This window comes from Felis catus, chromosome E2 (genome assembly GCF_018350175.1).
Source record: "Felis catus isolate Fca126 chromosome E2, F.catus_Fca126_mat1.0, whole genome shotgun sequence".
NCBI lineage: Eukaryota > Metazoa > Chordata > Mammalia > Carnivora > Felidae > Felis > Felis catus.
In genome coordinates this window covers 47232745-47260486 of record NC_058382.1, presented here as the reverse complement: position 1 = coordinate 47260486, position 27742 = coordinate 47232745, and the positions used below count along the sequence as shown (strand labels likewise).

At 44.4% G+C, this 27742-nt stretch overlaps 3 protein-coding genes across 9 annotated transcripts in view; 1 reads left to right on the top strand and 2 right to left on the bottom strand.

Annotated features, from left to right (window-relative positions):
* Positions 1–2082, bottom strand: part of PKD1L3 (polycystin 1 like 3, transient receptor potential channel interacting) — an 84511-nt gene extending 82429 nt beyond the window's left edge. Inside the window, 1 exon segment of the mRNA XM_045045855.1 lies at positions 2–2082. Within this exon segment, the coding sequence (XP_044901790.1) occupies positions 2–196 (195 nt within the window). The 5' untranslated portion in view covers positions 197–2082.
* Positions 2071–12661, top strand: DHODH (dihydroorotate dehydrogenase (quinone)). Of its 2 annotated transcripts, XM_003998211.4 has the most exons (9): positions 2071–2205; positions 4299–4511; positions 4632–4831; positions 6786–6868; positions 9491–9678; positions 10345–10458; positions 11342–11495; positions 11669–11828; positions 12310–12661. In XM_003998211.4, the coding sequence occupies exons 1-9, from the start codon at positions 2185–2187 to the stop codon at positions 12362–12364; spliced, it is 1188 nt and encodes a 395-aa protein (XP_003998260.1). In that variant the 5' UTR covers positions 2071–2184; the 3' UTR covers positions 12365–12661. The 2 variants fall into 2 exon arrangements, with proteins under 2 accessions (XP_003998260.1, XP_019675540.1); XM_019819981.2 differs by lacking the exon at positions 11669–11828.
* Positions 12662–17787: 5126 nt separating this feature from the next.
* Positions 17788–27742, bottom strand: part of TXNL4B (thioredoxin like 4B) — a 42224-nt gene continuing 32269 nt past the window's right edge. For 5 of the 6 annotated variants that reach the window (XM_045047205.1, XM_045047208.1, XM_045047206.1 and 2 more), the window contains one exon: positions 25224–27152. In XM_045047205.1, the coding sequence (XP_044903140.1) occupies positions 26891–27152 (262 nt within the window). In that variant the 3' untranslated portion in view covers positions 25224–26890. Of the gene's footprint in view, positions 18068–25223; positions 27153–27742 lie in introns of those variants that run through there. The other variant, XM_019819983.2, reaches the window with a different exon arrangement.

Genomic DNA, 27742 nt, shown 5'->3' with positions numbered 1-27742 from the left:
CTTCCCGGTTCCAAGTGTAAGCAAGGTGTCCTCCCTGGACACAGCAGTAGTTTTCTGCTTCCTCAAAGCTACAGTGAAACTTGTTAAGCTGATAACAATTATTTTTACCATGTTGCTCTGGGCTATTTAGCTCACTTCCTAGAATGATACCTGTTCTGACATATAACCAAAGACAGATTCTTCCTCTTAAGAACATTTTCTCTGTGAACTATGAGCAACAACAGTGCAGGGGCTCAGCAGCTACCTGGTCCTTTAAAAATGTTCTTAGTGGGTTAGTCATATTTGTTAGTATTATTCTTTTAGGAATAGGGAATAATTAGTCAAGGAGATAAAAGATGTTTTGTGTGTTTTTAATTTAAGAACCCAGGTGGAGTTCCTATAAGCTGAAAACAAACAGCAAAGATCAATAAAGCGACGAGTCTTTATAGGGCATCACCACCTGTGTCTACACAACCAGATACGCTTTTAGCTAATTACTTGCTAAGCCTAAGCTGTAAAGGAGAAGATGATGAATATCTAAGTCAGAGTTGCTAAAAATTGAGAAAAGTATTGTGTGGTTTTTTAAAAGGAAACCATTCTGGCAGACCCCCAGGCTGTGTCTAAGTTATTGTATTTTGTTTTTTAAATACATTCAGCCATAAAACCAGGCATAAACTATATGCTAAAGCTCTTACACAACCATGAACGAATGAATAAAAATTAATACAAACAGAACTGAAAACTAATGAAATGAAAACGTGCTGAACTAAACAGTTACCTGACATAAAAACTGTACTGGCTTATGACCACACAGGTTCTTTTGATTTGGCACACAAGCTATTTCATGCTGTAGGGAAAAATCAGTTCTCTCACCACTTTATTTAGCTTGCTGAAAAACCTTTGTTCATACAGCATGTCATTTGTTTTGCACCTGTGGCACATCTATCATTTAGTTTAGCCAGTTTTCTTTCTTGGCACCAAAATGTGATAACAAATACAAATAACTGTGGGCACTGACATAGCATGGTAGGTTTCAGGGTTCAGTTGGTTATCCAAATGGCCTAAATGCTTATACTACCTTTAAAAATCACTATGGAAAGATACTAGTATCAACAATTCTCTTAAGTGTATACTCCAAGAATACACCTCCCTCAGTCTGAAAAACACTGCAGTAATCAAAAGATAAATATGGTATGGTCCCTACTTTCAGAACGTGTACAGTCTAGTTAGGGGAAAAAAGACATAACAATTGTAGTTTAAATAAAGACAGTGTCACTGGACAGGTACAGCATATATCTATCTATAAAAGTTCAGATGAGAAAGAAATTATTTCCAGCACGTGGCCATATTGAGATAGAAGAAACGGTCATACCGGGAGAAGCCAATGTGATTTAGTAAATGCATAGAAGAGGAAAGTATTTATAAAGAGAAATAATTCTGGGGGTGGGGCAGGGTGGGCACTTGTGGAGACAGCAGTGGGAAGGGAAACGAGAAAACTGAAAAGTCTTGAAATGGCAGGAAAAAGAGTGTCCAATTAATTTGGAAGGCTTCTGACTAGGAGTCCACTAAGTCTTCGCTGCAATGGAATCGTTCTGGGTGTTACAAGACTTTGTAACAAAGTGTTGATTTCCCAACACTTTCATTAATATACATACTTACGCACATACATACGTTTAAGGCATTTTTAAGTGAAACCTGAGGCTGATGGAAACGTCTCTGAGGTCAACTCCACAGTGCCGTAATTCATTCCAACCTTTTTTTCAGTGCCTGATATATGGTCTCAATACCTGCTTTACCTAGAGCGCAAGCATATCACATGTTCAACTTAAATGATCAAGATATTGGTGACAGTGTTGCTTAGAACTGAAGCTCTACTTATGCGCATTCTGTCGCCGAGGTCGCAGAGCCGCAGAACAGCTACGCACAGCACCCCAAGCCGAGCGTATAGCAACCCAGCTTAGCGCGGCGCCCACACCTGGACTCCGGCGGGCGGAAGGAGCGTGGCTGCCGTGATTGCGCGCGCAGGCACCAGCGTCTAGCCACACCTCCGGGGCGGAGCGAGGCCTTTTCGGCCGCTGGGAGGCCCGCCTCACCCTCCTGTCTGGCGATTGGTGAGGTGGCAGCTGCAGGGGCGGTGATTGGAGGGCTCACCACCATCTCTTCCAATGGAAATAAGCCAGAGGCGGGCCCAGTGGCGGAAGGAGCATGGCGTGGAGACTGCTGAAAGTGAGTTCAGAAAGCGGGCTCTGCGGTAGCAGAGCCAGGAGTTGGGCGAGGAGTGGGGCTAAAGCAGATTGGAGGGCTAACCTGAGGCGAAGTGCGGTTCCGAGATCGTGGGCTCAGTTTGCACGTCTGTGCGTTTCTGGAGGCACACGTGCGTGTGCATTTACACGTGTGCTTGGCCAGTGTGCACAAGGGCACGTTCCTGTCTGGGTAGATGCAGGTCTGTGTCAGCGCACGTGGGCCAAACGTTTATTGAGACTGGCACACGGGCGTTTAGTGAACACATGACCGCATAACATTGTGTGCAGGATCCATCGTGCAGTGAAGTTACACTAAAACATGGCCCCAGCCCTTCTAGATGAAATTTTAGGGCGGGGGCTTATGTAAGTGTGTTCAGATACTTGTTGACATTAAGGAGCGTTCCTACAATCCGCTGGAGACTGGAAGCAAGACAATAAATACTTGTTCTGTATCGACAACTGGGAGTGACTTTCAAAAGGCAAATCTGATCATGCCACCAAGTTGTTGAGGGAGAACCCGAATCTTCATTTTGCCCAACGTCTCTGTTTATCTCCCCAGCTTCTTTTTAAGCCGTGCTTTGCCTTGTTCCTTGGTTCCAGACAAACCTTTCCCCTTACCCCATTTCTTGGGTGCATCTCCTTACCCTGTGCCACTGTGAGCGCCTTTACACTTTTTCATACCCTCCCACCGCGTCCTAGTTAACTCCTATTTATCTTTTGGACATCAGCTTTAAGTCACTTCCTCAAAGAAGCCTTCCTCTACCTCTGAGATTGGGTTGGGGTGTGTTATTACCGCATGTTAATTCATAGCTATTGGCAGTTACATATTTGCGTGATCATTGATTAATGACTGTCTCTTCATAAGATTGTCGTCTCTTTGAGGGCGGAGACTGTTTCGCCCACCTCTGAGTGCTCGATTACTGTTGGGCAGATGACTGACTGACTGAATGATGACTCATCATCTGGCAGTGATTAACTATGAACCACTTTTCAAGTAGGATTCTTTGTTTTTGAGAGAAAGAGAGTGGGTGAGGGGCAGAGAGGCGGAGAGAGAGAAGCCCAAGCAGGGGCTCGATCCCACGAACAGTAAGATCATGACTTGAACCCAAATCAAGGGTTGGATGCTCAACTGACTGAACCACCCAGGTGCCCAAAACTAGATTAGTGATTCTTGACCAAATAAGACCTGATGCTCCTTAAAAAAAATATTTTGCAACTGCTTTTATTATCCTGAAGTGGAATTTATGTATAATGTAATCTATCTACGTATAATTTTAAAAGATTAGCATAATGTCCTAACTGGAATATAAAGGAGACATTAAAGGAATTCATAATACAATAACATGTATTTTGGTATGTCAATGTTGGGCATGACTCACTTAGTGAGAGACTCAGGTGTTTAAGCCTCTATTTGGAAATTCCAGCGCCTCAGGTATGTTTTCTTGTCAAAACCCAAACAAAGCATTATACCATTCCTGAGATCTCTGAAACGGTGAACAAGACTTAGTAACGTTCTGTGCAACACAGTGCAGTCATCTCTCAATTTATGATGGAACTGCATTCCTGGAAAAGTCAATGCATATGAAAACTGTGCATGACATAGTTGGTGTTTTTATGTGGTGGAATACAGGCTCAAATAATATGAATAGATTTTTTAACATACTTAATATCAGTAGTATCTCCAAAAGTCATGCAAGACAGGGACACTTCATCTGTCAGACAGCCTAAAACAGTGCAGGTGTCTACCTTTACAGATTCCTGCCCACTTAAATCTATTAGCATTCCTCCAAAATGCCTACCACATGTCCCCCAGGGGGCAGTACTTCCTCTTTTGAAGCCTCTGGCCCAGAGTCCTTCAAGGCCAGACAAGTGTGGGTCAGCAGAAGTGTGGATACAGCCTCTGAAAGTAGAGACCAATGTGTGAGCAAGACTAGAAATGAAGGAGACCAGTGTTTGCAGAAGGCTAGGGATATCGCTTCATATCACATGTCATGTCCTGTGTGCCTGGGTGTATAGGGCTCAGAGAAGTTACTGCGGTCTGGCCCCATTGGGCCTTTTTCTTTTTTTCCCCCTCAGAAGCGGGCCCAGGATGCTGTGGTCATCCTGGGGGGCGGAGGACTTCTCTTCACTTCCTACCTGACGGCCATGGGGGATGAACATTTCTATGCTGAACACTTGATGCCAGCTCTGCAGAGGCTGCTGGACCCGGAGTCAGCCCACAGGCTGGCCATTCATTTCACCTCCCTGGGGCTCCTTCCTCGTGCCACATTTCAAGACTCTGACATGCTGGTAGGTGCTCTTGGAACACCTTCTGATTAACAAGCTCCACAGGCACTTCTGACACAGACGTGCTGGGGCCTGCACTTTGAGAAACACCAGGATAGCCTGGCTTTGTTTCCTTCTCCCTAGGAAGTGAGAGTCCTGGGCCATAAATTCCGAAATCCAGTTGGAATTGCTGCAGGATTTGATAAGCACGGGGAAGCTGTGGATGGACTTTACAAGATGGGCTTTGGTTTTGTAGAGATCGGCAGTGTTACTCCAAAACCTCAGGAAGGAAACCCCAGACCCAGAGTCTTCCGCCTCCCAGAGGACCAAGCTGTCATTAACAGGTGTGTGAATGGACCAGCGGTCACAGGGGATGCTTTCTTCCCAGGAGGGTGCGCAGCGATGGGAGATCTGCCTGTTTTTTCTGTCATACAGTGTGGACATTTTTCTGCTATTGGGAATGTTCGAGAACCATGTTGAGCATCTCCTGTGTGGAGGCATAAAAGCAGATTTTATTATTCTAGTTTAACACATATACACCCCAGGGGCTCAGAGAGCTACATGACTTATCTCTAATCATGAGATCATAAGTGGGAGATCTGGGGTTGAGATTAACACATTTGACTTCAGAGTTTGTGCTTTTTTCACATTGTTACTCCAGTGCTCTTGCCCAGCACTGTCCAGCAGAAATATGATGTGTAATTTAAAATATTCAGGGGCGCCTGGGTGGCGCAGTCGGTTAAGCGTCCGACTTCAGCCAGGTCACGATCTCGCGGTCCGTGAGTTCGAGCCCCGCGTCAGGCTCTGGGCTGATGGCTCAGAGCCTGGAGCCTGTTTCCGATTCTGTGTCTCCCTCTCTCTCTGCCCCTCTCCCGTTCATGCTCTGTCTTTCTCTGTCCCAAAAATAAATAAACATTGAAAAAAAAAATTAAAAAAAAAATATTCAGGTAGTCACAATAAAATAGTAAAGAGAAATGGGTGAAATTCACTTCAATAATATATTCTATTTAACTATTATTTATAATTATATCTAATTATAAATACTTAACATGTTCTGAATGTCATTTTAACACATAATCAAAATAAAAATGATTAATTAACTATTTACCATCTTTGGTAGCAAGTCTTCTAAATCCAGTGTGCATTTGACTTAAAGCGCTTTCAGGGTGTACTGGCCACATTTCAAGTGCTCAGGGGCACATGTGGCTACAAGTTCTTGAACTGGATGGTGAAGCCCTGCCCTTTAGTAAACCGGAAATTTTAATAATCCATATGGATAGCTGCTTTTAATAAGAGAGATCCTTCTAGATTGTGCAAAGCCCCCTTTGCAATCCCTAGGTAGTATTCACTATAGCAAACCCAGAAAATGAAAAAGTGTCTGCTTTTTGGTAACAGAATTTTGAGAGTCTCCTTGAGAGAGTTTAATAGGCATCTTTGGCACCATTGATGGCCTTCTGGAAGATGAACCTGTGGGAATTTTAGGTGGCCGTACTTCCTGCTTTATTGTACTTATTTCAGGGAAATTTTCCAGCATTAGAGATGAAGTTATTGAGCTTTCTGTTGCATTGCAGGCTGGGATCAGTATCTTCAGAATTTCCAGGCAAAATATACTTGTTGATGATTCGGCTGCCACAGTAACTGCAGGTACCAGGACAACGGTACTGGGCAGAATCCATAAACGAGAAGTGGTTGAGGGAGGAGAGCCTGTGTGTTCGGCCTCCTTGCTGTGGGTGGCTTGGAGTGGGTGCCCAGTAAGCGCCTGCCAAGTGAATCGAGCGATTTATTCATGAAGTAAACAAAAACAGGTGCTCCTCTATCTGTTCAGCGTTTTTGGCTGCAAGTAACAAAGTGGCTTAAACAATAGGCATTTGTTATTATTTCTTCTCTGGGAGGGAGCTTGTGGAGCACAGGCAGGAGAAGGAAAGATGGGTTGTCAGGGAGGCCCCGCTGCAGGGGAGGGGTACATAAGTGAGGAGGAGTGTGGGTTGGATTCAGACAGGTCGGGGGACAGCTACTTGGCGAGTCTGGGCTATTTCCAGTGCTAGGTACCTGTGCGACTTGTTTGCAAATTTAAATCTTTCCCTCTGTGTTTGATGGGGTTCTGGCAAGTTTTCTAGGAATTCCAGGGGTGTTTAAACCTTGAAAGTCTAAGAACTGACTCTGATTTTTTTTTTTTCTTTCCTGTTTTTAAAAGTCCAAAGTATAGTAGAAGTGGCCATGAAACCATCTCTCCAAAGTGTCTGCCTTATGGCCAAGGGCTCTAACCTCGTCCCCTCCCCACCTGCTTATATGTTACAGATATGGATTTAACAGTCACGGACTCTCGGTGGTGGAACACAGGTTGCGGGCCAGACAGGAGAAGCAGGCCAGGCTCACAGAAGGTAAAGTGGGGTTGTGCTAATGGGCCTTTCTCCATTTGTTGTGAGGAAACCTGTGGGAGAAAGGTCAGGAATTCTTAATGAAGTAAATGTGACTGAGCAATAGGGAAAAAAATACTATGGAACTCAGGAATTTTCCTGCCTTTATCACAGTCAGCAAGACTGTAACTGAATTTCATAATTTAGTAAAGACTTGCTTAGTTTCTCCCTCGTTATATAACCTGTGTTGTGTCATAACTGGGGCCGCTTGGAAGTGAGCAAAGCAGTCCCGCTGTGGTCACGTGGGTAGTTGAGATGTGAGCAGAACTTGAGCTCCATCTTCCTCGGTCTTCCTATGATGTCCTTTTGTGCGTTATGTAAACAATACATGTTAATTATAGAAGCATTAGTAAATACAGAGAAGCATCAAGAAGAAAAGTGAAATTAATCATACCCCTCCCTACTCGGGGAGAATTAATCTTGACTTTTGGGAAAATATCCTTCATGACTTGTTCAGAAAACACCATGCATGTTGTAAGGCTGCCTTCAGAGATGCCGATGTGTGTTCTCTGGGGCTCTGCTCTCCCTCCAGATCCATGTAGTGCCTATAGCTCTGTTCTGTCCTCACCACCCCTCCCCAGGTGTCTTCTGAGATTGTGTGGGGCTGTGGCCATTTTCCTCTAGAACTCTTTCCAGGAATTTAAGTGTCATTAAATGTCCTGGTAGTGAGATAAGAAAAACCTATGGACATCGGATTCACTTCAGGAAGTAAGGTTGAAAGGGCCGAGGCAGTCGGCAATCTCTGATTTTAGGAGAAGGAAGTTACCTTGTTTGGAAATCCCAAGCTTTGGTAGAAGCAGACCCTGCTATACTACAGACCTTTCCATTTGGGGAACTTTGAAGCTTATAATATGACCTCCATAGCTTGTGATACTCTCCTGCCTTCTTGCTTCCCTTTCTTCTTTTCATTGTCCCCAGTGCGAGCTTTAGCCCCTTTTCTTCCTTGCCCCTCCCTCACCCCTACTCCAGCACTAACACTGATTGAAGCAGAATCTTCCAGCAGATTTGTTCATGTTTTCCAGCATCTAGAAGCCTTGAAGACAGCTTATTGCTAGCATAAGTTGACAGAAGCTATGGTGCCTTTTGAAGATAGAGTAATTCAGAAATTTCTGTCTAACTTCAGAGGCTTGGCCCTTTGGGCAGCTAACTGCTGATGGAAGGTCCCTTAGCTGCATGAAAGTAAGGCTCCCTTTCAAGCCAGCTCATCTGTGCAAAGAAGAATCAGCTTACAAATGGCTTGGCTTGATGGAGGCTGGACTTGGGAAGCTTGGAGGCCTTGTGTAGCTTTTGTCTAATTGGATGCTACCCACCCCCACCCCCGCCGCCCCCAAGGGAATCTCATTTACTTTCAAGCTGGTGATTAAAAGGGTGACTAGTTTAGGGAATGAGAAGGTGGTTAGCAACACTAGATGTTGGTCTTTTAAAATATTTTTTTTTTTAATGTTTATTTATTTTTGAGACAGAGAGAGACAGAGCATGAATGGGGGAGGGGCAGAGAGAGAGGGAAACACAGAATCGGAAGCAGGCTCCAGGCTCTGAGCCATCAGCCCAGAGCCCGACGCGGGGCTCGAACTCACGGACCGCGAGATCGTGACCTGGCTGAAGTCGGACGCTTAACCGACTGCGCCACCCAGGCGCCCCTAGATGTTGGTCTTTGATCCCGGTGACCTGACACACCTTTTGGGAGCTCACTTGGTGCTCCAGGTCTTTTCCCACCTATTGCACGGTAAAAGCAGCTGGCACCACTGACCTACCAGTGACCTTTGCAGATAAGGTGGTATCTTAGAAGCCAAGTACAGACAACCTCTGGCTTTCAGGCACAGCATGTTTCTAAAATGTATTTTTCTAACAGTCCAAAATGCAAGTCAGTAATTCCATGGATTTTTAAATTGGGTGGCATAATACTTACCATGCAAACTGAGACATTTTGGGGAGTGAAGGGTGCAGGCATTAATAATTATGCCCAGGCTACAGGAGCAATGAGGGCTGTTCTGGGAGCACTGGGACTTGTGCTCACTCTATTTATGAGCTGGAGCCCCTTCTCAGAAAACTGAAATTCCAAGTTCTAAAAGATTTATGCCTCTATATTTTAGGCATGGTTAGTGGAAAACATTTTCCAGTCTTGTATACATATTCTTTAATTTTGCCTTTTCTTCCCAACTGCACACCCTGTCACTCAAGTCCAGCAGACAGCCCTTGAGAATAAACAGCTGTCCCTTAACATGCCTGTTGATTTCTGACTGTCCTCATTACATTTATGAGCCCTTACTTTTTATCGCTAGCATTTGCACTCCTAATTTCTCCATTTTCCATTAAATTTTAAAAAAGGAAAAGAACACAGTGCAGTAAAACATCCTAGTAGTTGCCCAAACATGCTGCGCAAAGATGGTGACCTCTTCTTGGTCAGCAAGACCAAGGCGGCAACACCGTGCAGTTTCCATGGTGTTTGCCGGCTGGTCCGGGAAGTTCACACAAAGAGGTGGAGGTGTACGGGGCTCTTCGTGGGCTGTTTAGTCAAGGACATCTTCAAAATGTTGCACAGGGAATGGTGTTTAGGAACAAAATCTTGACAAGCCATCTTTACAGGGGGGCTACCACTGGGAATAAACCTGGGGAAGAATAAGACCTCCGTGGACGCTGCTGCGGACTACGTGGAGGGAGTTCGAGTCCTGGGTCCCTTGGCCGACTACCTGGTAGTGAACGTGTCCAGTCCGAACACCACTGGGCTACGGAGCCTCCAGGGAAAGGCTGAGCTGCGCCACCTGCTGACCAAGGTAGGAAATTACATCTCCAGGCTCCATTCCACCAGCCTGTCCTACCCACTTCTTTCCAGTTGATTCTTCAGGAAAAAGCTTCAATGTCACTATCAAGGAGCTGTCCTTAGCACCTGGACCAGATAGGACCCCTTGCTATACCTATAATCCCGTCATAACACTGATTATGCTTAACAGTAATTAATGGCTTGGTTACCTGTCCCTGTGTTAAACCATAAACCCTGTGAGAGCAGGGACTGTCTCTCTCTGTCCCTAGCATCGAGCACACTGACTGAATAAATTGGATTACTCTTCTTTTTTTTAAGTAGGCTCCATGCCCAATGTGGGGCTTGAACTCATGACCCTGAGATCAAGATTTGCATGAAACAGCAAGGCACCCCTGGATGAGTCTTTATCAAACAGTACTTGTGACAGTATTTTCTTCTTATCTCTTTTAGGAAAAAAAGTCTCAATAAGCCTTAATATATTAGCCAATACCAGTGACAACATTAGGGACTTAATCTTAGGGAAACCTTTGTTCAGGAGAATCAGATCTGTTGGATGGGTCTTTGGCATAACTGAGAGCTGTATTTTCTGAGAAGAAGTCGCTGGTGCTTCATCGTGAGAACATGCTGATCTGTGGCTACGGCCTCCAGGGTCCCCGTCTCTGGCTGTGTGTTGTTCTAGGTGCTGCAGGAGAGGGACGCCCTGCAGGGACCGCGCAAACCGGCTGTGCTGGTGAAGATCGCACCTGACCTCACAGCCCAGGACAAGGAGGATATTGCCAGTGTGGTGAGAGAGGTAGGAGTCGGGCTAGGCCCTGGGACGCCTCTCACTGCCTGGGAGGGGCGGGGGTGGGTGCCATTTGGCCAGCTGGGCTAGCCTGTGGCTTCCTTTCTGTGGTAGTGAGAGCTGGTTTGATATGCCATGATGTAACTCATCATCTAATGAAAAGCTCAGTTGGTTGAGCATCCAACTCGATTTCAGCTCAGGTCATGATCTCACAGTTTGTGGGTTCAAGCCCCACATCGGGCTCTGAGCTTACAGTGTGGAGCATGCTTGGGATTCTCTCTCTCTCTCTCTCTCTCTCTCTTTCTTTCTCTCCCTCTCTCCCTCTCCTCCTCCCCTGCTCACACTCTCTCAAAACAAATAAATAACCAAAAAAAAAAAAATTTAGAGAAGCAAATGTTTGGATGAGTCATTTACTTGTACCCATTCCCTTGTCTCTTTCCTCACATTCATCCAGCAAGAGCTCTAAGGCTTTTGCTTGCATTCTTGGTCAGTCTTGGTCAGACTGTTCTGTCACTCTCTCCAGTCTACCCCAGGCCCCTGTGTTACAGGAGAATGGTGGAAACACGGACCAAATCTGGCAGTCCTGGGTTCAAGTCCTAGTTCCACCATGAACTACCTAGGGGCCTTGGACAAGACTGAAGTGAGTGGTTCTAAGGACTAAATCCTGTCCTTGTGGAACATTACAGGTGATCGATATGTGATGGCTGCTACTGTTATGTTGAGGCTCATTCAGACCCTTTTTCTAGAAGCATAGTGAGCTCTGGTATAGCTCTTGCTTCCCGGGGCTGTAGTGTGGGCACCTGGCCCGGCTCCTGTCTCAGACCCTCAGGGAAGCTACTCCGACTGCATCAGTGCCACCACTGGAGGGTTCTTTCTCTGCCTCACATTGCAGTTGGGCATCGATGGACTGATCATCACGAACACCACAGTGAGCCGCCCTGCCGTCCTCCAGGGTGCCCTGCGCTCTGAAACAGGAGGGCTGAGTGGGAAGCCCCTCCGGGATTTATCAACTCAGACCATCCGGGAGATGTATGCACTCACCAAAGGCAAGAATTCGGTGCCTGTGTCTTCAGATCTGTGTGTGGCTCAGGCTCTTGGGTTTGATCCGAATCAGTGTTCCCTGAACTGCTGCATTTAGCCGGGGCCGGAGCGGGGGAAGCCAAACTAAGGGTCTCACGTTGCCTGCCCTTCCTCACGATGTTACGTGTGCTTCTTGCAGGCAGAGTCCCCATCATTGGGGTTGGTGGTGTCAGCAGTGGGCAGGATGCCCTGGAGAAGATCCGGGCGGGGGCCTCCCTCGTGCAGCTGTACACGGCCCTCACCTACCGGGGGCCGCCCGTGGTGGGCAGGGTCAAGCGGGAGCTGGAGGCCCTTTTGAAGTGAGTGGGGCCACGTGTGGCTTGACACAGGCGAAGTTAAGGTGGCATCAGTTGAGGATGACTCACAGGGAGGAGGAGATGCTATTTACCTGTCTATTTATTCCTCATTCAGAAAGGATTCAAGAACGCGGGGGGAAAATTACTCTGTTGCTCCTAAGACAGAGGACAAAGAGGGCCAAGGAATTCAAGATTAATGGTGTTTATTGGCCTGAGGGGTTCTGGCAGCATCCCTGCTCAGTAACATTGTCTTGATGTCAGGGAGCTGTGAATACTTGAAATTGATTCCTTTCCCAGTGTGAAGACCTAGGTGGAAACACCTCTAGGTTCCTGAGTGAAGACGATGTAGAAGGCAGGAGGCACGCCTCTGCGGGAGACAGGCAGGCATGGTTATGGAGCTGACAGCCTAGGTGAATGTGGGCTTCCAGCGAGAGCAGGGCCTGTCCTTCCCTATTTGCCGAAATTGCTTTTCCTCTTTTTTCAGGGAACAGGGTTTTACGAGAATCACAGATGCCATTGGAGCAGACCATCGGAGGTGAGGATGTTTTCAATAAGAAGCCTGATCTGGAATCTCCCCACTAAATGAGACGGGTCTTTGTGGCTGGATTGAGAGAGGAGAGCCACATCCCCCAAACCACGAGAGCCCTTCCTCCAGCCCAACTGTAAACCCAGTCAGGAGCATCACCAGAATCAATATGAGGCTTTCTTTAATCACTTGTCGGACCATGAACTGCATTCATGAGTCTTTCTAAACTCAAATCCCTTTAATATTGCAAGGACATTAAATATTTGAGGGAAAAAAATCATAGAAAAAATAAAGCCATTTAAAACCTGGATTTAAGGGTGCTTGGGTGGCTCAGTTGGTTAAGCGTCCAACTTCGGCTCAGGTCATGATCTCAAGGTCTGTGAGTTCGAGCCCCACATCGGGTTCTGTGCTGACAGCTCAGAGCCTGGAGTTTGCTTCCGATTCTGTGTCTCCCTTTCTCTCTGCCCCTCCCCTGTTTGTGCTCTCTCTCTCTCTCAAAAATAAATAATAGGCATTAAAAAAAAAAAAGTTTAAAACCTGGATTTAAATCCCAGCCCTCAGTGAGGGCCACGGACCTCACATAGATGCTGCAGGGCCTTCTAGGCCTCTGCTGCCTGGGGTCAGCTGTGGGTCCAAGGAGCTTGACTCTGTTTCATTCTGCCTTTACTTTTATTTAAGTTTTTGACTTTACTTGAAAATATTTCAAACACAGATAAAGTTGCAAGAATAGGGCTTGAGGGTGGCCATCCTCTGTCTTCACACTGCCTTCCCTCTGTGAGTCTGGGTCCTCATCTTTTCTTAGAAGGACCCCAGTCATGTTGCATTGGGCCTCATGCCCCGCTGACCTCAATTTAATTTGATGACCTTGGTAAAAACCCTGTCTCCAAATAAGGGCACTTTCTGAAGTTCTAGGGGGTTAGGATTTTAATATGTCAGTTTTGGGGAGACACAATTCAGCCCATCACAGGAAAGTGTGCTTGCTGTGCCCCTTCTTTATTATCTGTGGCTTGGGGTGCCATTGGGCAGACAGCTTCTCAAGGTGCTTGAAGACATTAGACAAGATGTGAAAGAGGTGTAAAAAGTTGTTAAAAGTTGGGGCGCCTGGGTGGCGCAGTCGGTTAAAGCGTCCGACTTCAGCCAGGTCACGATCTCGCGGTCTGTGAGTTCGAGCCCTGCGTCGGGCTCTGGGCTGATGGCTCAGAGCCTGGAGCCTGTTTCCGATTCTGTGTCTCCCTCTCTCTCTGCCCCTCCCCTGTTCATGCTCTGTCTCTCTCTGTCCCAAAAATAAATAAACGTTGAAAAAAAAAATTAAAAAAAAAAAGATCATTCACCTGTTTTGACTTTTTTTTTTAACTTTTTAAATTTATTTTTTAAATGTGTATTTATTGAGAGAGAGAGAGAGAGAGAGAGAGAGAGAGAGAGAGAATCCCAAATAGGCTCTATGCTTATCAAGAGTCAGCTGCTTAACTGACTGAGCCACCCAAACGCCCCCTTTTTTTTCTTTTTAAAAAAATAACCCCCAAATAAAAGTTGTGTACCTCTCTTCCCTCTTAAATAACTCCATTTCCCACAGGTAATCACAGATAACTTTTGTATCTATCTTACTAGATGTTTCCAGATATTTTTCTTTTTATTATATACAAACACATATAATCCATAGCTATCTTTTTATGTATCTGCATACTTAAGCATAGAAAAAATTTAGGAGAACTGTTTTTTAATACCAAGTGATATGAGAGTAAATTTAAATTTGCTGGTCTGATTCTCCATCCTGAATATTTTTGTGTGTATTTCTTGCAAACGAGTATATTCTGCTTCACAGCCACAACACAACCGTCAAAAATCAGGAGATCGGTACTGACATATCGGTTCATCCTCAGGCTGTGTGGCAGGCAGAATTTCTAAAATGCCTTCCCCCTTCCCAATGCCCTGTCCTAATTTCTGGAGCCCAGCAATGTGATGAGATATCCCTCTCGTGACTGGTATGTTACATGGCTTAACATAGGAGCCTCCTTGAAGGTAGGTTATTCAGGTGGGTCCAGTCTGATCACATGAGCCCCTTTAAAAGCAAGTTTTCTCTTTCTAAGAAGCATAAGGGATCAAAGTGTGGTTGCCATTTTGAAGACTGGTTTGGGGGGCATGAGAAGAAAGGTGTTGGCCCCTGGCTAACAGCCAGCGAGGAAATGGATGTCAGGCCTACAGCCACAAAGAGCTGGATTTTGCCAACAACTTGAATGAGCTTGGAAGCAGATTTCTTTCCAAAGTGCCTGGGTGAGAATCCCATCTGTCCAACACCTTGATCCTGGCCTGGTGACACCCTGAGCCTAGAACCCAGCTGAGCCTCAACTCCTGATGCAGAATGGTGCTGACAGTGACTGTGTTTCAAACCACTGGAATTTGTGGACTGTGTTTCACACAAGAGAGAATGAACACAGGCCAGCTTTGTGGTTCACCAGCCGTCTGAATCGTGTCCTTCATTGTAAAAGTATCCAGCTTAGAATGACATGTTGCATTTGGTTGTCATGTCTCTTTAGTCTCCTGTCTGGAAAAGTTCCTGCTAGTCCTTGACACTTTTGAAGATGACAGGCCAATTATTGCATAGAATTTCCCTCGTTTGGGTTTGTCTGGTGGTGTGATTGGAGTCAGGCGGTGCAGCTGTGGCAGGAACATACAGCAGCAGTGCCGGGTCGCTGCGTCCTCCCAGGTGACACACGGGGTCAGTTTGTCCCAGTGCTGCTAATTTCACATGGGTCACTCGAAGGTGTGTCTGTACCACTTGTCCACCGTAAAGTTACTCATTTTTCTTTGTAATTAATAAGTACTTTATAGGGAAGTCCTTTGAAATTATGTACTTAAACTGTTCCTCATAAAACCTTTGTTTCATTCATTTATATTATTGTGGCCTCATAATTTTCAGTTTTATTGAATGGCTCAAAATCTATTATCATATTTTGATGCCCAGTTGTCTTATATTTGGCCAATGGATGCCTCTTCAGGTGGCTTGTGTCCTGTATACATGTCTTCATTATTCTTTTAGCATCTTCTTGCTTTCTGGCACAAGCTGTTCCAGGCTTATCAGATAATATCCCTGTCCCAGCCCAGGAACCAGCTATTTCTACAAGAAACCCTGGTTCCTTCTATTGGACAGTGATGTTTAGAAACTAACATCTAAAGCTTCTGCACAGCAAAGGAAACAATCAGCAAAACTAAAAGGCAACCGACAGAATGGGAGAAGATATTTGCAAACGACATATCAGATAAAGGGTTAGTATCCAAAATCTATCAAGAACTTGTCAAACTCAACAGCCAAAAAACAAATAATCCAGTGAAGAAATGGGCAAAAGACATGAATAGACACTTCTCCAAAGAAAGACATCCAGATGGCTGACAGACACATGAAAAAATGCTCACATTACTCATCATCAGGGAAATACAAATCAAAACCACAATGAGATACCACCTCACACCTGTCAGAATGGCTAACATCAACAACTCAGGCAACCACAGATGTTGGCGAGGATGCGGAGAAACAGGATCTCTTTTGCACTGCTGGTGGAAATACAAACTGGTGCAGCCACTCTGGAAAACAGTATGGAGGTTCCTCAAAAAACTAAAAATAGAACTGCCCTACGACCCAGCAATTGCAGTACTAGGCATTTATCCATGGGATACAGGTGTGCTGTTTCGAAGGGACACATGCACCCCCAGGTTTATAGCAGCACTATCCACAACAGCCAAAGTATGGATAGAGCCCAAATGTCCATCGATGGATAAATGGATAAAGAAGATGTGGTATATGTATATATATGTACAATGGAGTATTACTCAGCAATCAAAAAGAATGGAATCCTGCCATATACAACTACGTGGATGGAACTGGAGGATATTATGCTAAGTGAAATTAGTCAGAGAAAGACAAAAATCATATGACTTCACTCATATGAGGACTTTAAGAGACAAAACAGATGAACATAAGGGAAGGGAAACAAAAATAATATAAAAACAGGGAGGGGTACAAAACATAAGAGACTCTTAAATATGGAGAACAAACAGAGGGTTATCACAGAGGGTGTGAAAGCGGGGATGGGCTAAATGGGTAAGGGGCACTGAGGCATCTACTCCTGAAATCATTGTTGCACTGTATGCTAACTAACTTGGATGTAAATTAAAAAAATAAAATTACTTTTAAGATTTCTTTTTGGGAGAGGGTAAAAGGGCTAGAAATGCAATACTTTTTTCTTTTCCTGGCAGAAGAGAGTTAGATGTCTTTGGATATATCAAGTGAACTACAGGAAATAATTTAACATTGTATACCTTAGTTGCCCAATTGTTAAAAAGAATATATTGCTTGCTACCAAATGACATTACATAAATAACCTGAAGGTCTGTCCATAAAATATGGGGAGTGCACATTGCCACTGAGGGGTTGCTGCTCCCAAGCTGTTGCAGTGAACAGAGCTAGGGAATATGTATGTGTATACACACACACAGACACACACACCTATATTTCTATATCTCTATATGTTGAAAATCATGAGTTCAGACTGATACCTTCAAATCCAGTCCCAAACCAAACATTCATTCTAGTTTCTTCCCTTCCTATATTTGTAACTCCCTTCTCTGACAATGGAAACTCTGGCAACTCCCTTAATATGTATTCTGTTTTCTTATTTGATCCACCCTCTCATATGGAACTTACTTCCAGTTTCTACTCCCTGCAAGTGTGTGGGTGCCTTTTCCCTTGCTCGGGGCCTGACACCCTCACCATCCCCCACCGCATAGGCACCCTCCTGACTTTGTGCAGCTCTGACACCTGCTCCAGGCTGCTCCCTGCAGCAGACATTGTCCTCAGACCACTTAGGCTCGGACCTCTGTGTTGGCCTGTCCCTCCGTGTGGTCACTTTCCTTATTGACTGGGGCTCTGATGCTGCGTTCCAAGGGCCCCGCTCCAGGCGGTGGACACACTCCTCACTCTGTGTGGGGTTTGGTTCTCTGAGTCACTTGCTCCTCTTTTGCCCATGGCAGGCCCCTCCCTTCTCTGTGCCACCCAATGGCTTTATGACTAACTGCTCAGAAAAGGGAAGGGATGAGGGAGAGCAACCCTTTGGAAGGTTCTCTGTTGGAGACTGACATTCTGTCAGCACAGCTGTAGCACGCTGCTGCTTCTCCCTTGAGGACCAGACTAAGTAGTTGGCTTGCGTTCAGGGGCCATGTGGTATAAGGAGTACCCATTCTTCTTAATTCTCAAAACCACGCTCAGAGCCCTGAGAAGCTCACAGTGCTGGGAGACAGACTGACAATGCCCAGGTAGCCCTCCGGGGCTCAGGATCATCGAGGGGAATGACACACAGAGTTGCTAATACCATTTACACTGTTCACACTTACATTCTGTGTTCTGTGCATAAATAAATAATTAGCATGGTCATTTCACATTAGTTAAATATAGGCAGTTAATAAGTTAAATCTTATTCTGGAATTTGCTTTTTTCACATATCATCATGGAATTTTTCAATGTTCTTCCCTTAGATATGTGTGTTTTCTAATAGAACTGTGGTTTTCCACAGCACAAACATACCAACATTCACTTGTGGCTGCGTGTGTAGGCTGACTTCACTGTTCCACGTCACAGGCAGTGCTGGAGGGGGTCTCTCGGTTCATGTGTCTTTGTACTCTTCTAGTAGAATTCCTGTAAAATAGACTCCCAGAAGTGCTATCGCTGGGCAAAGGTTATATACACTTAGATTATTAGCAGTTACTGCCAAAATGCTATTACATAGAAATATGCCAATTTATACTTTCTCTCCAACTTTGTGAGAGAGGGTACCCTTTCCTCTTAGGTCCCACACTGGAATTTCCAAGTATGGGTCTGGGATAAGCTGTTCTTCCTTCTCTACTTTCTCCCTGGGAGTAGTTTGCATTATTTCTCTGCCTTGTGGAAAAAGCAAAAAGGAACTGTGGGTTTAGCAAGCCACTTTGGGCCTCAGCCAGAGTGATTGCCACATCCATTTCTGTGTGTGTGTGTGTGTGTGTGTGTGTGTGTGTGTGTGAGAGAGAGAGAGAGAGAGACAGAGAGAGACAGAGCGAGAGGCTTCCACTAAGTTCCACTAAGACCCCAGGGAAGGAAACCAGAAGGGGACTCGTTTTCCCTAGCTTCTCCCATTCTTATTGTTCAGGTCACCCTCCTGACAGTGGGGCCGACAAGCAGGCACATCTCTGTATCAGAAGGAGCTGAGGTTCTTTCTGGCAGCAGTTTCTTCCAAAGGGGTAGATACATCAAGTCACATATATCCGGTGTTTTGAAAAAAAATCCACTTCTCTGCTGACCTTCTGATAGGCTGCCTTGGCTCAGGTTCTGTAGTCGATACTTTCTGTCCAGTTTTCTATGAGGATGGGAGCAGGAGAACATCCCATCAGAATGCTGTTCTCAATGTCAAGCAGAAGACTGAGACACAGAGTTGAGATGATTTCTCACTTCATCTCAGGGCCAAGGCTGTGACTGGGATAGCTCAGGAGGTTATTGGTGACATTCAAACAGTGCCTCTCGACAGGAACATTGAGTGTGCAGGACACCGGGGGCCCATCATGTCTGCTGTCAGTGGTGCATGGGAGGGCGCGGGACCCATCTTGAAAGAGACTGTACTCCTCTGCTCCAGGGGCTTGCCACCCAGGAGGGCCAGCCAGCATCTCATTGGATCAGAGAATTCAGAAATCTGCATGTTTTATATGGCGGCTCCTGTATTTAAAATCTGAGCTGATGTTGTACCAGTCCATTAAAACTGATCTGTGGACCAGATGTGAATCAAGGTCTCCAATTGAGGTGTCTGGCTCATTCCATCCTGTGGCAGCAATTAGAAACTCTCATGAGCCAGAAGCACCAGCAAGGGGAAGGTTGCGGGAGGAGGAATAATACCAGGAGAGTGACCACCCCAGCCAGGGTGGGGGCCATGAGGGCACCAGGGGGTGCTGTTCACTCCAGGACTCACTGCGGCTGGGGGGAAGAGGGCAGGCAGACGTTGGAGTTCGACCTTGGGAGATCCACTAATCCTGCTGATGCCCCATTTTTTTCACCAGGAAAAATAATGGTATGGAGGATTAAATGATATCCTAATAGTATAACTTTTACAAAGGTGTGTTCTATGTGTCAGGCACATTAGGTACTTTTTAGCTGTGCGCAGTCATGTTAATTGTGTGTGCCTCAGTTTCCCAACTGCAAGAGGAAGAGAAGGACATTATCTATCTCAAAGGGTTGTACAAGGATTAAATATAAAGAGCAGTAGTGCTATCTGACCGAAAACATTACTTTTGATATTTCTAATCACCATAAAATTCTGGCAAATTGGTGTTATTATGCCCGTATTTACAAAAACCTAGGGTTTGAGAGATTAAATAACTTCCCCAAACCAAGCAGCCAGAACCAGCAGAATTAGGCCCCTGGGCCGAAGTATCTCCTGATGCACGTAAAGGACCTCACAGGACCTCTGAAAAGTATTACTTGTTCTTTTTCAGTGTTGCTTTCCCCCTCAAAGTTCATCTTCTTTTAACAGATAGACTTCCTACTGTGGACCATGAATTTTTTAAAAAGCCTTCAGAGAGTTGGTGGGAATGCAAATTGGTGCAGCCGCTCTGGAAAGCAGTGTGGAGGTTCCTCAGAAAATTAAAAATAGACCTACCCTATGACCCAGCAATAGCACTGCTAGGAATTTACCCAAGGGACACAGGAGTACTGATGCATAGGGCCACTTGTACCCCAATGTTTATAGCAGCACTCTCAACAATAGCCAAATGATGGAAAGAGCCTAAATGTCCATCAAGTGATGAATGGATAAAGAAGTTGTGGTTTATATACACAATGGAATATTACGTGGCAATGAGAAAAAATGAAATATGGCCTTTTGTAGCAACGTGGATGGAACTGGAGTGTGATGCTAAGTGAAATAAGCCATACAGAGAAAGACAGATACCATATGGTTTCACTCTTATGTGGACCCTGAGAAACTTAACAGGAACCCATGGGGGAGGGGAAGGAAAAAAAAAAAAAACAGGTTAGAGTGGGAGAGAGCCAAAGCATAAGAGACTCTTAAAACCTGAGAACAAACTGAGGGTTGATGGGGGGTGGGAGGGAGGCGAGGGTGGGTGATGGGTATTGAGGAGGGCACCTTTTGGGATGAGCACTGGGTGTTGTATGGAAACCAATTTGTCAATAAATTTCATATAAAAAAAAATAAAAAATAAAATAAATAAATAAAAAAAAAGCCTTCAGAGATACTTGTCCTGGGCACAGGATTGGTCTGAAATAAGGTGGTAGAATGGGGAATGGTGATCAAAGCTCGGAGCCTGGGAGGGGTGGGGAACCTTCTGTAGAAACTTCAGGGCTAGCCGGGGCTGGGCCTGAGGCTCCAACATATAACAACTTCAAACAACAATCATTTATTACCTCACAGAGTGTCTCAGGAGCCGCTTAGGAGGGTGGTTCTGGCTCACAGTCTCTCATGACATTGTAACCAAGACATTGGCTGGGGCTGCAGTCAGCTGACCCTTCAGTGGGGCTGGAACCACTTCCAGATGGTTCACTCATGTGGCTTGTGAGGAACTGCTGGCTGTTGGCAGGATATGTTGGCAGTCTCTCCATAGGACTGCCTGAGTATCCTCAAATCATGGCATCTGGTTTCTCCTAGAGAGAGGGATGTAAGAGGGAGCAAGGTAGAAGCTACAATGCCTTTTATGACCTTGTCTTGGAGTCCTATACCGTTACTTATGCCACTTCATTGTATTCATTAGAATAGGGCTGCCAGTATTAGCAAAACTAACAAACAAAAGCAACTGGTACAACCCAGTTTAATTTGAATTCCAGATAAACAATGAAGAAACTTTTAGTATAAGTATTCCCATGAAATATTTGGGACATACTTACACTAAAAATTTGTTTATCTGAAATTCAAATTTAATTTGGTATCGTGTATTTTATCTGGCGATCCTATGTTAGAAGCAAGTCATTTGGTCCAGCCTACATGCAAGGGGAGGGGAATTTGTTTCCATTTTTGGAGGGAGGAATGCCAAAGAATTTGTGGAGATACTTCCAAACCACTACAAGCAGCATTTTGAAAGCTTGCATTTGCCCCTGGTATCTGTGGTTACCTGCATGGGAGCCTAAGGGGATGAAGCAGTTCTGGATAAGAAAGTTCACTTTCCTAATAATCTTGTACATTTGTAAGTTTACAGAAAATTGTGCACAATCTTTTCTTTGCCTCTCAGATAGCCCTGTGAAGTAGATGAAACAGTGATCATGATCCTCACTTTACAGGTGAGGAAGCTAAAATGCCTCCTCCAAGATGTTATGAGCAGAAATGGTGGAGGGAGGGCAGATTTTTTTAGTATGAAGCCTAGCATTTGTTCTACTCTACCCAGTAGTGTCCTGATACGCTACTCATGCCTTCACAATAGAAGGTGCCTACATGTAGCAGACTCATGTTCTCCCTTCTGCCATGTTGTTATCTCAAATGGGTAATGGCATTTGTGGATCCTCACTGCCGTGCTGTATCCTGGGTAATGGGGGAGGACCCTGGGAGAAGCTGAGGGCCCAGATGCAGTCCTCTCTCAACACCCACAAGTTCTGGGATCCACCAGAACTGGCTGGACCACTGGCTGAACCACTGGCTGACTGTGGGAATCCAACCCACTATAGACCCTCTGAACTGCGTGACTCAAGAGTGCCCTTGGGAACATCATTCCCTTTCTCCAGGAGGCAGCCAACCTCACATGAAAGACTGTGGGATAGCCAGACCAAATGGAGAATTACTCTAGCCTAATTTTTATTATAAGAAATTTAGACATATAGAAAAGTTGAAAGAATAGTATAATAAATATCCATACCCCTCCACTTAGGCTCAGTAACTCTTACTATCTTTTCCATGTTTTCTCTATTGACATTCTTACCTATTGATATATTGTATTTTGAGGCATCATTTTTTTTTCAATATATGAAATTTATTATCAAATTGGTTTCCATACAACACCTAGTGCTCATCCCAAAAGATGTCCTCTTCAATACCCATCACCCACCCTCCCCTCCCTCCCACCCCCCATCAACCCTCAGTTTGTTCTCAGGTTTTAAGAGTCTCTTATGCTTTGGCTCTCTCCCACTCTAACTTTTTTTTTTTCCTTCCCCTCTCCCATGGGTTTCTGTTAAGTTTCTCAGGATCCACATAAGAGTGAAAACATATGGTATCTGTCTTTCTCTGTATGGCTTATTTCACTTAGCATCACACTCTCCAGTTCCATCCACGTTGCTACACAGGGCCATATTTCATTCTTTCTCATTGCCACGTAGTACTCCATTGTGTATATAAACCACAATTTCTTTATCCATTCTTCAGTTGATGGACATTTAGGCTCTTTCCATCATTTGGCTATTGTTGAGAGTGCTGCTATAAACATTGCGGTACAAGTGCCCCTATGCATCAGTACTCCTGTATCCCTTGGGTAAATTCCTAGTAGTGCTATTGCTGGGTCATAGGGTAGGTCTATTTTTAATTTTTTGAGGAACCTCCACACTGTTTTCCAGAGCAGCTGCACCAGTTTGCATTCCCACCAGCAGTGCAAGAGGGTTCCCATTTTGGAGAGGTTCACATCCTCTCCAGCATCTATAGTTTCCTGATTTGTTCATTTTGGCCACTCTGACTGGCGTGAGGTGATATCTGAGTGTGGTTTTGATTTGTATTTCCCTGATGAGGAGCGACGTTGAGCATCTTTTCATGTGCCTGTTGGCCATCTGGATGTCTTCTTTAGAGAAGTGTCTATTCATGTTTTCTGCCCATTTCTTCACTGGATTATTTGTTTTTCAGGTGTGGAGTTTGGTGAGTTCTTCATAGATTTGGATACTAGACCTTTGTCTGATATGTCATTTGCAAATATCTTTTCCCATTCCGTTGGATGAGGCACCATTTTGAAGGAAGTGGTAGATGTCAGGACATTTCATTCCTAAGTACTTCATAGCCTGAATCTTCTAAAAATAAGGACATACTCCTGTGAAGCCATAATTCTAAGATCACACCTAAGGAAATTAGCCATGATTCTCAAATATCCTCTGACATTCAGTCCATATTCCAGTTTTCCTTATTACCTTCAAAATATCTTCCGTTGTCAATCAAGGCTCACCTATGTGTCTCTTAGTCTTTTAAAATCTAGAACAGTCACCTCTGAAGAGATCAGGTCAGTTGTCTTGCAAACAGTTCTATATTCTACATTTATTCCCAAAATAAAGGTTATATTCCCTTTAGCCTTTGAGCTCCATTTCATTGGGGTGTGAATATATGACCAAATCCTACTGAAAGAGATAAAAGTGAAAGTATTGTGTGCAACTTCTGAGAAGTCTTCTACTGCCCGGAACATGGGTATGACGGCTGGAGCTCTGGCAGCCACCTTCCACATGAGAATCAGAGTCACCCCAGAGGCAAAAACTGGAAAGGGCTTTGTAGAACTTCCAACATCAGCTCTGTCTGCTTATTCCCCACCTCTTTTGAGAAAATAAAAACTTGTGTGCTTAAGTCCCTGTTAACTGGGGTTTTCTTTCATATATATCCAAATTTAGTCCCCACTAATAAGCCAGATTACGGCCTACTGTAATCTTGTATTTGCCTGAAAGATATGTTATCTGCTTTCTACTTGGCTAAGACACATTTCAGGATTTCTTTTTCCTTCAGGCGTAGATCTCTGGTACCAGTGCACTGTGAGAATGTGGTCAAACTATTATGTTACCTAACCTCTAGTGTTGAATGAATCTTGGCAGCCAGGAAAATTTTCTGTGAGAACTTTGTGGTTACAAATGTGAGAAATGAAGTTAGTATGGCTTGTCATGTGTAAGAGAACACCAGGGGACTGTGTGTGCAGAGTGAGAATGACCTGGCATTGGCACAAGGCAAGTTTGTGAAATACAAACCTGAGCAGCAACACAGGGGCAAGGCTGCAAAGGGCAGGGCCTTTAGGAGAGAAAAAGCACTGGGTGTTGTGTGTAAGTGATGAATCACAGGAATCTACCTCCAAAACCAAGAGCACACTGTATACACTGTATGCTAGCTAACTTGACAATAAATTATATATATGAAACAAAAAACAAAAAACAAAAAACAAAAGCAGATAATGACAGAGAGAAAATAAAAGAATGAATAATGGCACAAAAGAGTAAATGTGTACAGGACCAAGGAGTATAAGAAAGAAAAAAAATGGCTATTTCTGGGGCATAATGTATAGTATCTCAATCCTACAATAAAATATACGTATTTAACACAATTAAAAAATGAAACAAAAAACCCCAAAACATGCAAACTCTGCATTCTTGCCACAGCCCAGGAGAGGTTTTCTGTGTGTTGAGAACTCCATTTGGGAAGTGTCCCACAGGAAACAAAAGGAGTTACAGCATGTGAAGGCAATCTGGTTGCACCACTTTATCCCCATGGACCACTAGAGTTGACTTAATGGGTCCAGGAACAAAGCTATGCCTGGAGGGTCAGAATAATTCCTGGGTCAGCTACACCTCCCTGCCCCAAGCCTGTGGAAGACATGTAACCTTGATGCTGTCATTTCAGTCCTTGGTTATTTGAGAAGCTGGCCAGCCTTTTGAGCTTCAACTACTCTCTTGGATGTTGAATTTATAGTCCTATAATGAATTCAGTGACATATTCCTACCTCAAAAGGGTGAAAAGTATGGATCCCAAGTCTGGGAATCTGAAAGAAATCATTTTGGTTAGGGCAGGATTTCAAATATATTTGAGACTCTGGTACAACCACTGAAACACACACACATGTGTATATATGTGTTTATGTGTATATGTGTGCATGTGTGTTTGCATGTGAGAGAGAGACACGGAGAGAGAGAATAAGGCTGACCTATAGATTCATTTATTCTTTCACTCATTCATTCTTGCAAAACCATTTACTGAGATTCTGCTTCCTGCCAGTGGCTGTGCTGCATATTGGGGATGAAGATAATGGAATTTTCTACCATCTCTTATGTCTCAGAAGAGACAAATACAAACACAACTGACCAGAATCCAGTGGGGCACACTCTACAACAGTGGGAGGCGCCCAGTGCTTCCCTAGCAGAGAGGGACTCCTCTGGGGGCATGGCCTCACACAGCTGCAGTGATTTCTCTGTGTGGCTAGGACTAATTTCATACTATTTCCTGGGGTCATCATTATGCAAATCCCTAATTTCTTGGAGCTTGAAGTAGAATTTTAACCCATTCCTTCTAGAAAGATCTGTCATGGGACCAGAATGGATGGCTCAACTCTTCCCGGAACCTGGTTGGCACTCAGAACACTGTTCCCAAATGCTTTGCCAGACAAGTTTCCTTGATTTATTTCCTAATGCTTTTGCAGTCATGGCCCACGTGGTCTTTGCCTGCTTCCTGGCTGTGATGCTCCCAGAGCCCCAAGTGAGGGCAGGGTATGAGTGAGGGCATGTGGGAAAACTGGGACTGGGGATTGGCTCATCTCAAAAGTAGCCTCCAGTTTGCAGCATCAAGCTTCTCCTGCCCTGAGCAACAGTACTTTTGGGTCTTCCCTGAAAAACAGATGTGGAGCCTGAAAAACCCCTTTTGAGTTCAGTCTCTTTCTCACTGTTTCCAAGGGCCATGAGTTCCTCTCCATTTGAGCTCCATTCTCTTTTCCTCAAGCTCGGCATCTAATTGGTTTTCTAAGATGGGGTCAGTCTAGAATCACTGGAGGCTCAAACCGAGTGCCAGTCCTTAGCTCTTGGTTCAGTGTTCAATTCTATACTGAAATCCTGTCCCCAGTTCTAGTCCCCAGTCCCCATTTACTGGGGTTTGCTGGTGTAGTCCTTTCCCCAGTTCCAGTCTGCTTTTTCCACTAATGGAGTTTGCTGATTTAGTCCACACTGGGAACTGCTGGAAATGCACACAAGGGGATTATTATGATCATAATAATGTTAAAAAAAGAAACAAGCCCAAAATGGAATCATTTCCACCCCCCTTCTTCCCTGCAACAACAAACTAAGACTTAATTACAGTTTCAACCCATTCCAGGAATGTGACTTTTTACCAATCAATGTGAAATTTCCTGATCAGCAATGGTGAGGTCATCTGTATGATGAAAACCTTGCCCGTTCCGTGTATCCAAAGAAGAAGATGTCCTGGCAAGAAACAATCAAATCCTCCCTCCCTCACTTCATTTGTGTTTCTTTCTTTTTTGCTAATAACTTCTTTGCCCACCCTTCTTGCTATAAAAACCTTCCATTTTGTAAAACTCCCCACAGCATGCTCTCTACTTGTGAGATGGGATGCTGCCTGATTCATGAATCACCTAATAAAGCTAATTCAACCCTCAAATTTACTTGGTTGAATTTTGTTCTCTAACAATATCTTCATAACTTTGACCTCTGACCAATTTCAAACTGGCAAATTATATTTGAAGTTTTGGCAGACTCTGTGGGTTGACCAGGTCTGGTTGGCTGTCTTACTGCTAGAAGCTGCTTTGAGAATAATATTTGATTTAAAAGCTTGGAACCTAGAAAGAAGTTCCTCATTTATAAAGTGTCAGGGTCGATGCTTCTTCTTCTTCTTCTTCTTCTTTTTTTTTTTTTTTTTTGGGAGGCACACTCCCAAAAGCCTTTTTGGGAGTCTTTTTTAAAAGCTTGAAAAATCAGAATGTATGTTTCCAGTGACCCAGTTTTCAAGAAGAGAATTGGCAGAACTAAGGGAGTACAGCTGGGAACCAATGTCCATGTTCCTGGCACAGCAGGATCACGTAGTCCCTGCCCCCTGGTGACAGAGGGAAAGTGAGATAACCTAAAAAGAGGCAGAAGAGTGTGAGCATCTATGTTTAATTTTCTTATTGAGCCAAACTGAAATTTTGAACAACATGTACTGTTCTGGATTCAACACTCAATTATTCATTCTGTTCTAAGGTCATGTACACTCCTGGGAAAATTCAGCAGTTCTCATTCCATGGCTGCTCATGCACTTGTGTCCACAGTATTCCACCACTTCTGAAATGCTTATTATTTTTCCATTTTTGGCATCGCTGAAATTGAGATGCATCTTAAATTGATGGCATCTTAAGCATTTTATCAGAATTTAATTGGCAGAGTTTTCTCTTTCTTATCATTCATAGCATATCAAATTTGATGAAATATGCCAATGGTTCCTGATGCAGAGCCATCAAGGGCAATGGTCAAAAATTCTTGGGATGTTTTACGGTGTAAAAAGCTGATTTTATTATAGTATGGGGATAGGAACTGTGGCCAGAAAGAGCTGCCCTTGTGTTTGTGAGGAGTGACTGATTGTATATTTTTAAGTTTGTGGAGGGAGGGTGGATAGAGATAACTTTAAGTTTCCAAGGAATATCTGTATGGTGAAAGTAAGGTCTCCAGGACTTT

Excerpts from the sequence above, each read along its gene's own strand:
- DHODH (XM_003998211.4), top strand. The coding sequence starts at position 2,185 with ATGGCGTGGAGACTGCTGAAA. Across the intron at positions 4,512-4,631 it reads TTCAAGACTCTGACATGCTG|GAAGTGAGAGTCCTGGGCCA; the intron begins GTAGGTGCTCTT and ends CCTTCTCCCTAG. Across the intron at positions 9,679-10,344 it reads TGCGCCACCTGCTGACCAAG|GTGCTGCAGGAGAGGGACGC; the intron begins GTAGGAAATTAC and ends GTGTTGTTCTAG.